At 48.5% G+C, this 15,064-nt stretch overlaps 5 protein-coding genes across 5 annotated transcripts; 1 reads left to right on the forward strand and 4 right to left on the reverse strand.

Annotated features, from left to right (window-relative positions):
* Positions 1-289: 289 nt before the first annotated feature.
* Positions 290-1,218, reverse strand: BGW36DRAFT_421747 (Alpha/Beta hydrolase protein; the record flags this gene model as incomplete). The annotated part of the gene is made up of 2 exons (XM_046219610.1): positions 290-321; positions 372-1,218. 2 exons carry the CDS (start codon positions 1,216-1,218, stop codon positions 290-292), a joined length of 879 nt encoding a protein of 292 aa, XP_046077801.1.
* Positions 1,219-1,382: 164 nt separating this feature from the next.
* BGW36DRAFT_367029 (uncharacterized protein) lies at positions 1,383-4,097 on the reverse strand. Its single transcript, XM_046214810.1, has 2 exons — positions 3,124-4,097; positions 1,383-3,064 (listed from the first exon to the last, which is right to left on the reverse strand). Exons 1-2 carry the CDS (start codon positions 3,919-3,921, stop codon positions 1,478-1,480), a joined length of 2,385 nt encoding a protein of 794 aa, XP_046077802.1. The 5' UTR covers positions 3,922-4,097; the 3' UTR covers positions 1,383-1,477.
* Positions 4,098-4,135: 38 nt separating this feature from the next.
* BGW36DRAFT_367030 (putative pyrimidine 5'-nucleotidase) lies at positions 4,136-5,423 on the forward strand. Its single transcript, XM_046214811.1, has 5 exons — positions 4,136-4,466; positions 4,534-4,546; positions 4,602-4,637; positions 4,701-5,126; positions 5,184-5,423. Exons 1-5 carry the CDS (start codon positions 4,404-4,406, stop codon positions 5,348-5,350), a joined length of 705 nt encoding a protein of 234 aa, XP_046077803.1. The 5' UTR covers positions 4,136-4,403; the 3' UTR covers positions 5,351-5,423.
* A 4,770-nt stretch (positions 5,424-10,193) lies between these two features.
* On the reverse strand, positions 10,194-11,519 carry BGW36DRAFT_392871 (uncharacterized protein; the record flags this gene model as incomplete). Its single annotated transcript, XM_046217746.1, has 2 exons — positions 10,194-11,371; positions 11,426-11,519. 2 exons carry the CDS (start codon positions 11,517-11,519, stop codon positions 10,194-10,196), a joined length of 1,272 nt encoding a protein of 423 aa, XP_046077804.1.
* Positions 11,520-12,581: 1,062 nt separating this feature from the next.
* Positions 12,582-14,961, reverse strand: BGW36DRAFT_402810 (DUF300 domain protein; the record flags this gene model as incomplete). Its single annotated transcript, XM_046218870.1, has 7 exons — positions 14,653-14,961; positions 14,569-14,586; positions 14,453-14,506; positions 14,313-14,400; positions 13,234-14,265; positions 12,818-13,176; positions 12,582-12,795 (listed from the first exon to the last, which is right to left on the reverse strand). Exons 1-7 carry the CDS (start codon positions 14,757-14,759, stop codon positions 12,582-12,584), a joined length of 1,872 nt encoding a protein of 623 aa, XP_046077805.1. The 5' UTR covers positions 14,760-14,961.
* Positions 14,962-15,064: the final 103 nt, after the last annotated feature.

Here is a 15,064-nt window from a genome sequence, read left to right on the forward strand (position 1 = left end):
TCAAGCCTGCCTACCGTGTCGGCTGCTTTGCCCTTTTCTCCGGACAGCAAATCCGGCCCTCAACCAAGGACCTCTGCAAGGGGACATTCCTCTGGAATGGTGGGAACTTTGGAGTAAACCCCTGGATTGGCTCGACAAATAGAAGTACTTGATGTGTATGTCACCTTGTTCAATCCTTTTCTACGGTGGACTACGAGGACGTCTATTCTGCTGGCAAAAGAACAACATACTAAATTAATCATAATTATCCCAAAAAGGTTTATTCTCATAGTATCTGTCAACTGATAAATTAAAGCCCTCCAGGCCGGTTTGTTGGGCAGACTAAGGTGATCGGTCAGCCATAGTAGAAGCTGCTGGTATCTGTACCTGACAGTCAGTAGAGGATCTCTCGAAGAATTGAAGAATCCGGTCGAATCCGTCAGGCTGCTTTATCCAATGACCGTCATTTTCTGCTCCAGTGAACTCGTTCCATTCGACGTGAGGCATGATCTTTCGTAAAATCTGAGATGCCTGCCGTCCAAGATCCACGGATACCCACGCATCGTCAGTTCCATGACTCAGAAACACAGGAGTTGACAGGATAGAGAGGTCCACAAGTTTCTCATCCTGGGATGCTTGATGACCGATAATCTCATCAAAAAATCCAGATACCAGACGCTGTATCTGAGGGCTGTCAGGATTATGAGGGGTGGTGGCTGTCGACTTGTATAACAATTCCTCCAGCTGCTGTGTGAAGGGCAACCAGCCACAAAACCCCAGCAGACCGGCTAGTGGTCCATGAATTCTACCCGTTCCAATTGCAGCGAAAAATGTCCACAATGATGTTGCCATACCCTGGCTAATACCTCCGAGATAGATACGAGTAAGCTGCCCATCTAGGAGCCTAGCTTCTGCCTCTAGAATATCAAGAATATGCAAAACCGATTCTCGCAATCCGTCCTTTTGCAGGTCCTTTCTTGCTTGTATATCGCCTAAGGAATAGGCATCGAACCAGGAGCACATCTCTTCTTGGAATGCGGTGCTCCATCGGTCGCGTGAGGTTGGAAAGACCCAACGGTAGGTAGGTAGAGAGGCGGACAGACTTCGGCCATTGGAGGCTGTAGATGAGAAAATATCTTCGGCGAACTCGGGCCCATCACTGCCGCGGCCGTGCAGCAGGATGACAGTATGAGTATGAGACCCTTGGGGATGATGGATTTTGGAGGCAGGGAAGTTCATGACAATATTTTGTTGTTTTGGTTGTGAATGTTAGAGAATGGTTACCATATGTGTCATCTGGGGCGAGGCAACAACATCGGTTCCTCTATTCCCACCATGTATAATGTTGGCAGTAATTTGAAGGCCAATTCTAACACAATCAGAGCACGATTTTAAATAAAAGCACGATTGTGACTCTTGAGATATCATCTAGTATATACCGTTTAAATTATCTAATATTAAAATTATAATAACATCAGGTAATGTGTAAGATTACTGGTTATTGATATCGAGGAACACGACGAACCATGTCTCCTGCTCCATCAACAATCATTCGTCCTCCCTCCTCTTCAGTATAATATCTTCCTTCACGCTCTGGGCGCACCGAGGTATATACAGGGCGGTCACCGTATTCCCGCGCCAGTCGGGTTTCCTCGGGCAGATACGTACTTACCTCATGTCCACCAGGGCGAACACTTTGCACACGATGAGAATCTTCCCGCAATTCCTCATAGCGGCCAGCTGGCGGTCTAACACTCGATGTTCGAACCAAGCGCTGGCGAGAGACATCATTGTCAACATAGACTGGCGGCCGGGAGGCGTACTCAACAGCAACACTTCCGCTTCGGAAGACTGGGTCATGTTCGACGGGCGGTCGTGAGTACGGCCGCTGATTCTCACTGACAACACGTGGTTGCTCTGTTACACGACGGTAAGTGGCTGAAGGAGGGGGTGCCATTTCTTGAATATATCTGCGGCCGGCGTATCCATCATCTACAATTGAGGCGGCACGCACACTAGCGCTGCGGATCGAAGGCCGCTCATGGTAGTCATCAGGCCTTGCTATTCTAGGTGGAGGTGGCATGGCGCGAATTTTCGACGCCGGCACCATCTCATAATACTGATTTCCATATTCGTCGACGACAATCCGTCGCGGTTGCGTTTCGATATATCGTGGAGCTGGATCATCATCCACATAGACTTCACGAAACCTAGACGGTGGAGGATAATCTTCGTATTGCGCATAGTGCCTTGGATATCCTGGCACCATATGCTCGTAATATGCAGGCTTTTCATGTGAGGGACGCTCAACCACTGCGTATGAAGATGCTCGGACTGATCGAGATCGCACTATTGGTTCCACGTATTCGCGATGCAATGTCTCGGGGTTCCGTGAATAATGGAGGCTAGCCACTCGTCGCAAATCTTGAGTGTCTCGTGCCGGCCTCCGAGAACTTAGTCGAGAAGTCGCTCGGATACTAGGCTCGACCGGGGTATCATAGTCCCGACCAGTGCTTCCATATCGATCATGTTCGTAGACCGACTCTCTAGGAACTTCTCTACGGTCACCAACTGGTGTGAATTGTGGTGAGGCGATGTCAATGTACACAGGTTGTCCACGACCATGGTTACTTGAAGGTTGGGTATCGTGGAAAGGCGGGGGAGAGACAGGTTCAGGTTTGATACGTGGCTTAGGCGAGCTGATAGTGTGTAATGCACTTTCATCTCGAGGCTCCTGGACTCGGCGACGCTTGCGGGACATCAATTGCGGCGCTACACCATCTGGACTAGTCGGTCCAGAGGAAGGATCTGTGGGACCTCTTTCCTGATTATCACGCCGAGTAGACCTTGCCTGTAGCCTCTGTTGTACAGAGGGGCCTTTGGCCACAGCCAACGGTGAAACGCGTGACGGCTGCGGAGCTGCCGGTGACGTGATATGGTTTCTCACGATCCTCATGTCAGGAGAGATCGATTGCTGCCGTGTAGAATATACCACAGCTCGCTCATACATATTACGCCTAGGATGCAGCGCATCGGGAGGCTGATAATCATCATCTTCCTGTATATCCACAATGGGCACTGTTGGCTCTGGGGGGAGTATTCGGGTTCATCCGGCAGCTCATCTTGTTCATGATGCCTCGCCACTCGCGCAGTCCGAGTGTAACTCGGAGGTGGAATAGTTTTGTTAGTAGTACCAGTAGCATAGAAGACTGGATTTTGACTGTCTGCTTGTCGACCTCGATCCGAAGGAACCTGTGGTTCATAATCTCCTCCGCTGGGGGAATCGGGAGCTCTACTAGAATACAACGAGTTCTCGTCAAAGGAGTCGCTAGGAATGGCTGTACCATTAGCGCCTGGGACATCAAGTGATGGAAGAGGCTTAACGATTTCCAGAGCTTGATTCAAGACCTCCGAAACATCGAAGTCTGGTCTGTCTTCTTGAGCAGCATACTTCTGTCGAGACTCAACCTTGCTTCGCTCAGCTTGTTCCCTTAACGTATTCTCCACTCGCCTCCTCTGTAGTTGTATTTCTGCTCGGACTAGGTCATCGGACTTGGTTAAAAATATAGGATCGATCTCTGACGCGAGTTTCGGAGCTACGTGAGACTGTGTGCCCGCGGCATGTGTAGCTAACGGACTAGGTTGAGCTGGAGAAGCTACCTGTAAAGCTTGTTGCCTAAGCAGCGATGGGTTTGGTGGTGTTGTCTTCGACTGCTGAGTTCCAGCAGCATCACCAGAGACTGACGCAACAGGTGTTTGAAGCACACGAGAAGGGGCTTTGCGAATGAATTGCTGGGGGACCTTCAGCCTGGGATGAGTTCCCGCAAATATCTCATCGCTTATCCTTAATATCTTTTCGTATTCTTTGAGTTCATGATCCGCTGGCAACGGTCTCAGGCGCGTCTCGGCGACTGGGATGGAAAGGTTTGTCGGAGCTGCCATGTAGGTAAAAGGCTTCTAGGGGTTTACTGATGTCGCACTATCTATCAGCATTGGCAAAGTCAGTGGTCAACATTTGGACGCTCGGTAGAGCGATGAAATAGGTGAGCGCAGCCTATATAAGAGGCGGTCTGTCACTTTCTCTCTCTTTTTTTTTTCCTCCTTGACGGGAGTTCAAGTTTTAACGGGACTGGAGATCCAGGGAGATTAGCGCCGTCCTTTAAATTGCAGGTGGGCCGTAGCGACCAGCTAGGAGCGAGTTCCTGCCTCAGGCGGAAACAGCAAATCTCCCCGCGCCCAAGTTCGTATAGCCCTTCAAATCATTTGACTCAGCCACTACTTCATATCAGGTGCGATATATTGTATGTGGAGTCATCTCTACTATAATTGAGAGGTTTATCTTCGTTGATCCTATCTGTGAACTTCTTCCATCTAACGGTCAATAATATTTTGAAGTTCATCTTTACGTAAATATATCTCTCAACATGGCTTCCTCTAACGATGAGAATGATTCGCGGCCAATTTTCTTTTTCGACATTGACAACTGCGTAAGTCCTCTAGATCTAAACTCTTCTATATGTTAAAACCACTGACAGGTTATCTTTAATCATGTAGCTATACTCGAGAGGTGTGATATCCTGATGCAACTACGAGACACCTGTAATACTAAAATCCTCATCTAGCCTCACAGATCCATGATAAAATGCAAGAATTAATTGGTGGGTCTCATTCTATCATATCCCGAAGAAAAAGGTTCAGGTATCTTCTGACATGCCATTCAGATATATTCTTTGTGAATCATCTATCAATGAGCCCGGACGACGCAGTGATGCTGCATCAAAAGTACTACAAAGAATATGGTCTCGCAATCGAGGGCCTCACTCGCCACCACAAGGTAGACCCTTTAGAGTTCAACGAGAAAGTGGACGATGCATTGCCGCTAGACGAAATCCTAAAGCCGGACCCCAAACTGAGACAATTGCTACAAGATCTCGATACAACTAAAGTTAAGCCTTGGCTGCTCACCAACGCCTACGTGAACCATGCAAAGAGGGTCGTGAAGCTACTAGGTGTCGATGATCTTTTCGAGGGGATTACATATTGCGATTACGCGCAGCCGAAACTGATATGTAAGCCCAGCAAGGAGATGTGGGAAAAGGCCGAGAGGGAGGCTGTTGCGAAAGACATTGAGAGTTGCTTCTTTGTCGGTCAGTACAGTTCTGTTCACTGCCTCAATCATGAAATACTAAGTCAATTGTATCCAGATGACTCCCACCTAAATTGCAAACACGCCGAAGAGCGAGGCTGGAAGACTGCACATCTGGTCGAGCCCATGTTAAAATTGCCGAGAACGCCAGCTTGCAAACACACAATTCGCAGTCTTGAAGAGCTTCGACAGGTTTTCCCGCAGTGCTTTAAGAGTACAGCATAGATAGACAAGATACTAGAAATAGTCGTATACAGTTAATAGAGATCGGTGTAATAGAGATGATTACTGGTGCTTGTTTGGGTGGCTCTGATTGGTTTGTTCTCCAAGCATCCATTCTTTAATTTCATTGGTGAATAAGCTCAAATAAAGTGGGCTTACACGGTTGTCGCGTTGTCGGGCTTGGCACTCCTGAATGGTAATCCCTATACAAACTTCGTCTTTGCGATCCAACACACTTACGCAGCTGGAGTCTGTATTCTGCATTCGGCGCCATGGTCGACATCTCCATAGGTGAGGTTGCCAACCTGCTGGATGGCCGACAAGCTACGATCCGATTCATTGGTCCAACTCACTTCGCCGCCGGAGATTGGATAGGAGTTGAGTTGGACGATCCAACAGGGAAGAACGATGGATCGGTTCAGGGCGAACGCTACTTCGACTGCGAGCATGGATTTGGCATGTTTATCAGGCCTTCGGCTGTTGCCTCAGTTGTTGGACCTGCTGCTCCCAAGCGCGAGAGCAAACAGCCCTCTCGAGGTACAGCAGTTGCTGGTAAACTGCAGAATGTTCCCGCGTCAGGAACAGCCTTGAGAAAGGTCGGTGCTACAGCTACATCGGCTGCTACGAAGCGGCAAAGTACGACTGCAAGCCCATCGCCTGCCCCAAGAGCAGCTCCAACTCGAACTCTGAGAGTATGAGGCAGACCTCGAATTTGTTGTTCGGCTATTCTGTTTGCTAACGATTAATAGTCGCCCACAAAATCCCCTACCAAGCAGCTTGCTGCTCCTTCTCGGCCATCCTCGACGACCGTGAAACCTGCCTCCGCCATGAAGCCTAGACCCAGTATCAGTGGACGGACATCAATGGGACCACCTGCTTCGAAGATTCGACAGTCTTTGACAGCTAGCCAAATCAAAACAACGAGGCCAGGTGTATCTTCCACCGCTCCAGGGGGCACTGCGCCAGGTAAACGACTGTCGATGCGTCCGACGTTGGTGAAGACAACCACAGATGAGACTTCAAGCCGTGCAAGTGCCACGTCGGAACCTAGCGCTGGTAATGAATCTCCTCCAGAGGCAGGACAAGACTCCCCAGATGAAGATGCATCTCCCCAGAAACCAATCAAACCTGACAATCAGCGGACACAAGCGGCCCGTGTTGTGTCGACTTCGAGAAGTACACCTCAGAATGCTGCACTTTCCAGGGAATTAGAAGACATGAAAACCAAGCTCAGGGTCTTGGAAAAGAAGAGAGCCGAAGACAGAGAGAGACTGAAGGACCTTGAGCGGTTACAATCAGAAAGGGACAAATATGAGGGCATCATTCAGAAGCTGCAAGCAAAATATCAGCCGCAGCAGATTGAGTTGATAGATCTTAAGAAGAAGATCCGAGAGACGGAAGCTAAACTCGAGGAAGCTGAAAAAATCCAGGCTGAGCACGAATCCATTCTGGAAATGGCCACACTCGATCGTGAAATGGCCGAGGAGACCGCCGAAGCTTTTAAGCTTGAATGTCAGGACCTCAAAATAAGATTGGAGGAGCTACAGCTAGAGGTCGAAGTCTTACGAGACGAAAACGAGGAGTTTGGCTCTGTCATGAGCCCAGAGGACAAATCAAGCCAGGGCTGGCTGCAAATGGAGAAAACCAATGAACGGCTGCGGGAAGCTTTAATTCGATTAAGGGACATGACCCAACAAACAGAGGCAGAGCTTCGTGATCAAATTAAGGAGTTGCAGGATGACCTCGAGGAATATTCAACAGTGAAATCTCAGTACGAAGCAACAAAAGAGAAGCTGCTGACAGCTGAATCTAACGTGGATGATCTTAAGCAACAACTGGATACCGCTCTTGGCGCTGAAGAAATGATTGAAGAGCTTGCAGACAAGAATATGCGATACCAGGAGGAGATCAATGAACTCAAGGCAGCTATTGAGGACCTCGAAAGTTTGAAAGAACTCAATGACGAATTGGAATTAAACCATATGGAGACTGAAAAGCAACTGCAAGAGGAACTCGATTACCGAGAGACGGTATTCAATGAGCAATCTCGGAAGATCACCCAGCAGGATGAAGTTATTGAGGACTTGGAATATACTTTGTCTCGATTTCGAGAACTCGTTGCCAATTTGCAGAGTGACCTTGAAGACATGCGTGCATCTCAACAGCTGACAGAAACAGAAGCTAATGAACTCTCGACAAGATCTAGAGCCATGATGGATCTCAATCTAAAGCTTCAAGCCTCTGTTGAAAAGGCACAGACTAAATCAATTGACATCGAGCTGGGTCGTATGGAGGCCGAAGAATCTGCCCAGCACCTCTCAATAGTGCAACTTTATCTTCCAGAGTACTTTGAGACCGAAAATAATTCAGTCCAAGCTATTTTACGTGCAAAACGCGTCGGTTTTAAAGCATCATTGATTCTGAACACAGTTCGTGAACGCCTTGCTGACCAAGCCCACTTCCCATCTGCTCCAGAGAATACCTTTGCAACGTACGATGTTGTTGAGAAGACCTTATGGATTTCTCTGGTTTGCGATAGATTTACGAAATATGTGACGACATGCACTCCTGAGCAATTCGCTGGCTTTGAGCGGGCCTTGTATGAATTAGAACCAGTTGAACGAACATTGAACAATTGGATTGAGAGTCTGAAAAGGAATGATATAAATGAGAAGAAATGCGCCATGGAATTACAAAGGTCCATCGCTCTTATGACCCATCTTGCAGAGACACTCATCCCAGCTGAATTAGCGACATACGCGGATGAATTATACACCCGCTCCATGATGATTCAAATTTACATTGAGAACACTGCCTCAGCATTATCTCGGCTGCGAACCTTATTGCAGAGCAAGCTATCAGCTCCAGCAGAGGATGATGAAGAGGGGCAGTTTTTCTTGAATAAGTCGGAGGTCTTGGTTGGCCAGGCCCGCGGTTTGAAAGTCGTTGTTTCAAAAGTAGTACGATCTCTTCAGGAGCTCAATTCTAGATCTCTTGCTCTGTCAGATGGAGCCAATGTATGGTTTGAATCTGCAGAAGATACAGCAAAGGAACTTGCCGAATTAACACGACAGATGGGTGAGAATGTCGCAATCTTACTCGGAGAAGAGGGTCGTACGGAGACGTTTACATACAACGAAATCTTGACCAATTTGTCAAGCACCACAGTGTCTATTGCTCAAGGCTCCACCGCCGATAGCGAAGAAAACAGCGCACTTCCTCTGCTAAGCGCCAAGCTAAAGACATTGACAGGTTATCTGGACGAAATGAGCGCCCACGCTTCTGACTTGGCCCATACGGCGGAATTCGAACGAGGAAAGCACCCCTGGATTGCCCGCTCAGTGGAACTCAAGTCCCATAAGATAACTTCGCCTGACGCAGATGAGGAGGTTCGTCGACTGAAGAATGAGTTGAGCGAAGCATCCACTGCACTCGGAGTAAAGGATAAAACTTTGGAGGAACAGTCAATGAAAGTCGAGCTGCTTGAATCTAGAATGCGTGAAGCGTCTAAGAAAGCCTCTGCTGCCAAGGAATTCGAGGCTAAATTTGAGCAAATGCAAGAGAAAGAAGTAGAACTTAATGGGTCAGTCGAGAGGCTCACTAGAGATTTGCAAAAGGCGCAATCCGATCGTGATGACTACAAGCAGCGATTTGAACGTGCTAAGAGAGCATCTGGCACGACTGCTGCTATTACAGCAGAAGGTGTTGTGGTCGATACAGAAACTACCTTGGCTGCTATGCGTGAGAACGAAGCTCTGCGGTCGGAAATCGGCAGCCTTCAAGCAGCTATTCGCTTTTTGCGAGAAGAAAATCGTCGTACCAACCTTCTCGATCCTTATTCTGTTCAAAGGTCGACGAACTTGTATTCTTGGCTAGATGCGCCGATTGCTTCAACCAAGCCGTCCGTACAAGAAGAAACCAAATACGCCCTTGCTACTGAAAGTAGAGATGTTCTCACACACTTACTCAAACTGACCAAAGAAACCCCGGTCACCGACCTTGCCTCAACTCTACCGACCGATGCTAAACGCACTACATGGCGCCCAGCTAAGTCAACCTACAGGTACAAAGTGCTACAGAATCGTGAAAGATATGAGCAATGGAGTGAATGGAAGGATGACGTGGCGACGCGAAAGAAAGAAGAGGAGAGAATTCTCGCTGCAAAGGCAGAACGGGCGTTACGCGAGCAGCAAGCAAGGAATAACCCTCGTCGTGGTGCCGGGCACATGAAAACGCCATCAGCAGGCTATGGGATGATGGGAAGGGCGTGGGCGATCTTAGGAATGCAAAATGAGATCGATAGCAAAGACGGGGGTGGTAGTGGGAGAGTAGAGATTGTGGAGTCTGATGTTTAGGCCATTGTATATTTCATCAAACCCGTTGTACGATACACCGCAACCATGTCAAAGTTATGCCGCATATATGTATAAATGTGTCGCATTCTCTTTTCATTGCAGCAGCCTTTTACTTTGCACTATATCATTGAAGTGCTGGTATCAAATGTCGGGCTTGCCATGGATACAGTTGATATTGTAAAGATACGACGTTCACACAAACAAACAGCTTTAATTGGTCTAACTAGTAAAATATTGGGATCTCCTCAACATTGACCTGTCCCTTCAACATTAGGTATTTTGTGCTTTGACCAAGGTGTTTCCAACAAACGTATAAACCACAGTACACGAAAACGCAGAAGGACGAAAGAAATGACTGGCAATATTAGAATTAGTTCAATATAGATTGCTACGTTAAATAGAAGAAACACGCATATGATCAAGTTTTAATGAACAAACGGGGTATCAAAAAGAGGAGTCCTGTTCTCTTTCTCATTTTTGCTCACTTGTTTCTAGAAAGCTAATCCAACAGTACCACCGGGAAACCGTGTATCATACTCGTAACCACCTGGTTGCATTTGCTCTTCCTCATGAATGTATGGCTCCTGGACCACCATACTATTCTTTGTACTAGCTGGGATCACCGGTAAAGAACCAAAAGCGCTTTCCAGATCCTTGTCAGATGGCATGATAGTTGTGGCCGCTGTGATGGCACTTGATAATGAAGGGGTCTTGGAAGATACGGTGGAGTTGCTAATAGTGCGGTCACGGCTGTGATGTTGGAAAGTTGAAGAGGACTTAGTGGATGTATGATGGTACTTTTTGGGGCTGCTGGTTATGGTGCTGGTGGAGCTAAAAGATGAGGTTTGAGATTGTCCTGGCATCCTCTTTCCGGTAGTGCCACTAATAGTTTGGTGGTAATCAAGGGAATGTTGTACTGGAGTGGAAGATGACGAGAACGTAAGCAATGTATTCTGGGAGGCATCGATTTCAGCCGGGGTTGGAGGTAAAAGGCTGTTGTCTTTTGTAGAAGACCCGGGAACTCTTTGGGGAGGTTCGCTTATGGGTCGTAGTTCAGCAAATCTGTGGATAGGGTCGCCAACGGGGCTCAAGACTGAAAAATGAGGAATCAATGGATTGACAAAGGCCAGATCAGAGCTTTGCCGGGCTCGTGTCTGCTGCAGTTGTAGCTCGAGAGTTGCCATAGAGCCTCTTCGTGAAGGGGGAGATCCTATTGGTTTGCGAGCAAACTGGAACGGACCCGATTGCCTTCGTAGTTGGCCGCTTGAATCGAAAGGGGATATGAGAGCCTTTTCCGGCGAAGAGGGCTGTCTAGAGTGATTCAAGCTGAAGGCATCGAATTCTGGAAGATCGGAAAGTCTATTTCCGGCAAGATAAATGCTGAGCTCTAGCGGTCGAAACGATGCTACTCGGCCATGAGGAACATCAGTGCGCCTGAAGTCTGTTGGAGCGCTGATCCTAGGTCGCTTGGGAGTTTTCCTTCGCACGAGGATACTTGCCCGACGCGATGCCCTGCTGGCTAGACTTTTCGTTTCGTGCATCCACGGTGGCAGAGATGAGACTGGCCGTGGAGATGGCGAGGGACTGGGCAGGTTATCATAGAAGACCAGCTTCATAGGTGGAACGAGATGTGGTTGACTGTGGCAAACTTGCATCTCTCGTTCGACACCTAGGCCATTATTAACATATATGTCAAACCATTGAAGACGATGTTACAACGTACCATTCTTTTGCATTGATTGACCATAAGCCTCGCGCTCTAGGTCCACCTGGGACCAGAGGCAAGACAGGCAGGACCGAAGCCAGGCGCTGAACATTAGCACTGCTTGTTCAACTGCCGGAGCCTAGCTGTCAAGCGCCTGCATGGCAGCTCACCCGCAGAAGCAGAAAGGCGATTATGTATAGAGAAGGAAAAGAACGAACGTGACCAAAGGATGGGAGAAACCCCCACCAGACTCGACGGCGGCGAGAATGGCTAGAATATAAGAGAACATGACAGGTCCAACCGACTGCATGGCCCTAATCTGGGTTGAGAAATGCCACAAGCACTGATGCAGCTGATTGCCTGCAGCTGCAAGCGCTGGTGGCCGCTCGACGCCCTCCACGTTGCTCGCCTGGAGGGTCAGAGAAGGCCGCAAGTTGGAGGATCAGGTGCTGATCGCAGTGTGTGATTTGCCAGCAGCTTGAGAAGCACCACCGATCGTTATTTCAACAGTGGAACGCTAAGAGGCCATTAAATTCATGCAGAGGGCCATGAGCACGCGATAGGCTCACAGAGTCACATAGTCCGACACTTGGTTCCTGTTTTAGCCAGGAGAGATTTGGGCCTCGCACCGCGGGCGCTTAAGCATTGGCTGTAGAGAGTCCGCTAGATAAGCTCGCTGGCCAGTCAGCGCGGCGAACCCACCACCACACGGCGGCAGCTCTCGATTCAAACAAGAATAACAACATCAGTAGTAATAATAATAATAAAAAATAATAATACTAATAATAATAGAAATGGGCTTAATAATAGTGAAGAGGCCATTCTTCAGGAGCTCGCTGTCCCTGGGCTATTCTTGGGTCTTGTTGCAATTTCAAATCAGATTCCAGGGGTTTCTGGGCTGTTTTGTTTCGAAGTCGAAATCGTCTCCGGTTCCTTCACGTGTTGGTTTCAAGTTAATCAGAGTGCCTGTGTCTGATAGCGAGCAGGGACGCGGCCCTCGCTTGAACCGCGTTATGCTTCAAATGATTTGAAGGTGTGACCGAGGCTCAAAGCCAATCGATTGAAAATGCAAAGTGGTATATACGAATACATGCTAATATCTGTACGGAAGAATGGGAACCAGAGAACATTGACCACTCCCTTCATAAACAACGGAATCATGTGTTGCCATTCATCATCCCCACACGTTGTGTTCTTCTCGAAAATCGCCATACCGAGGACTAGGCGATCCCGGACTTGTTTCACCGTCATTGTCATCGTCTTCTCCCACAGTTTGGTTCGTAGAGAGATTAGGAGAAAGGATCCCTGCTGTAGATTGTGGGCGAACGACTCCTACTGGCTCGCCGTGGGGTCTTCTGCAGCATCCAGTTAACGGGGTAAATGAGACACTATTGGAAGGTAATGTCTTACTGTAAATGAATATCGTTTCTCTCAGGCCACACAGAGCCGGTTTCTCTTAGTGCTCTGCTCTGCTCTCGTTCTTCGGCGTTCCGATTTTCCACAACCAAGTCAACTAGCTGGCTACGGCCAGATTGAGACAGCGTTGATGCGCTGGATGCGCGTTCCACCGGTTCCGGCTTGCGGGACTTGCGACTCCTTGTAGCCTGTACCCGACTTGCACTATCCCCATCGGATACATGACTGTTTCGATGACCCCGAGCCTTCTTAACCACACGGCCGTGGCTATGCTCGGATTCTTGGCTCTGATAACTTATCGTTCTTGGCAGCCTTTGATCACTCGGAACCTCATTGGCTGTGATGACAGGATACTACAGGTCATGTTAGTTCGTGATCTCAACGTATATCGCTAGGTATCTTGGACATACATTCCAGTCGCCAAACTCCAAAGCTCGCGCGTTTGCAAATAGACGCTCGTCGTCCTCATCCAACTTGGTCTCTTCGAGTTCTCCGTAAGAACGGAACTTGTCGATGATGCTTCCTCGTTTCGACTGATCTGGTGAGCCTCTACGTCCTTGATTCTCGCTCGCAGCTAACAATGGTGTTCGACTGTTGGCCTCCCCAGGCCTTGGGATCCAATATTTACTCTTGCCGCCCCTCTCGTATCGCATCCCTTCCATCACTCTTTTCACACGGGAGCTTGATTCTTCATGAGCGATAATGTTATCCCCAGAATCGAACAACCGATATTCGTAGTCACGTCCTCGGAATGTCTGCTTGGTGTCCTCGATGAGGTCTCGCACGCCAAAGGAATCTTTCAGCGCGTGTTTGACGGGCATGCGAGCCGAAGATACCCGGTTATCGGCGTAATCGTGCCAGGAGAAAGCATACCAATGAGCAATGGCAAATCCTGGCATCTCAATACAAATAAGCGTGTCTTGAATAGCTGCGGCAAGGTTATCCGGAGTGTAACCTGCCACGCCATTGGGAATTGCACCCAACCACTGCAGGATAGATAGGAAGAATCCTTGCCAGTACGAGGCAAAGATAATGAGCTTTATGCAGAGGAACTTTGGAACCGGACGGAACGGTTTCAGGTCATCATGCATGCAGATCCAGAACAATGCGAGTGAATAGAGACTGACTGTGACGCTAACATTATAGACTATCCCGGTCCAAAGATAGCCAGACCCAACTCCGATGTACCCTTCCTGGTATTTGTCTGTCGCCTTGAGGATAATCGATACCAGCGCCAGAACAGGTTTCAGCCATGCGTACTGAAGAATGCCTCGTTTGATGGCGAGGAATGTGTGAGGGTCGGATATGTCCACTTTGGGAAGGAAGGTATTCAGTGGCCACATGTGCTGGACCGGAGGCCGTCCGTGAGTCATGATAATCAGCGCTCGCTCCCCGCCAACAAAGTTGATGAGCAGCTGAAAGAAAGTATAGATTGTAAAGGCCTGATAGACCGTTAGCGAGAGGACAAGGTAGGTGTTGGAGGGCATACTTCGTAAATATCACGAATGGGGTCTAGGAACATGGCAGCCTTGAGTGAGATGATGCTTGTCCATGATGACGCCGCATAGATCGGTACCCTGTCACCAAATCAGTTTGTGTTACTAGGTACCAGGCTGGCCGAGAACCCACATCAACAATATTCGCACGACGTAGCGTTGCAACAGAGGTTTCCGGTAATTCTTCCTGTTTCCAATAGTCAATACAAAGACAAATTGCGATATCGTGGTATTTCGGATTGGACGTACGTTTGAAGCCATATCGAACTGTTGATAATGAAGACTTGTAATTAGCAGGTTGGTAGTCAACTCGATTAGACATGTCACACGTACACGATGGACAATAATGTGGCAACCAAAGATGCTACGCCTGAGATTATAACAAAGATTCTAGTAAGCCGAGAACCTGTGCCTCCCGAGGCTGCAATAGTGAAATCCATCGTAGCTGGGGAGGTGTAGGCACCACCGCTTAACGGCTGAGGGTGGCTTTCATTCCGCGTGTATAAATGTATTCACAGGCTCATCTTTAGCGACCGGATACTTTCGACTGATTCACATGCGCCTACCGCCAGGGAGAGTCAACGAAAGGTGAGTGTCGTGCACGTTATGAGATCTAGCGTAGGATGGTGGTGGTGGTGGTGGTGGTGGTGGTAGTTTAGGCAGGAGGTTTCTTGCCGTTCGGTATGGGAGCTTCTCCGGAGATCCACCCGTGACGCGTGATAATTAATTACGGGCTTAGCCGCAG

This window comes from Talaromyces proteolyticus (assembly GCF_021365285.1).
Source record: "Talaromyces proteolyticus strain PMI_201 chromosome Unknown BGW36scaffold_1, whole genome shotgun sequence".
Lineage (NCBI taxonomy): Eukaryota > Fungi > Ascomycota > Eurotiomycetes > Eurotiales > Trichocomaceae > Talaromyces > Talaromyces proteolyticus.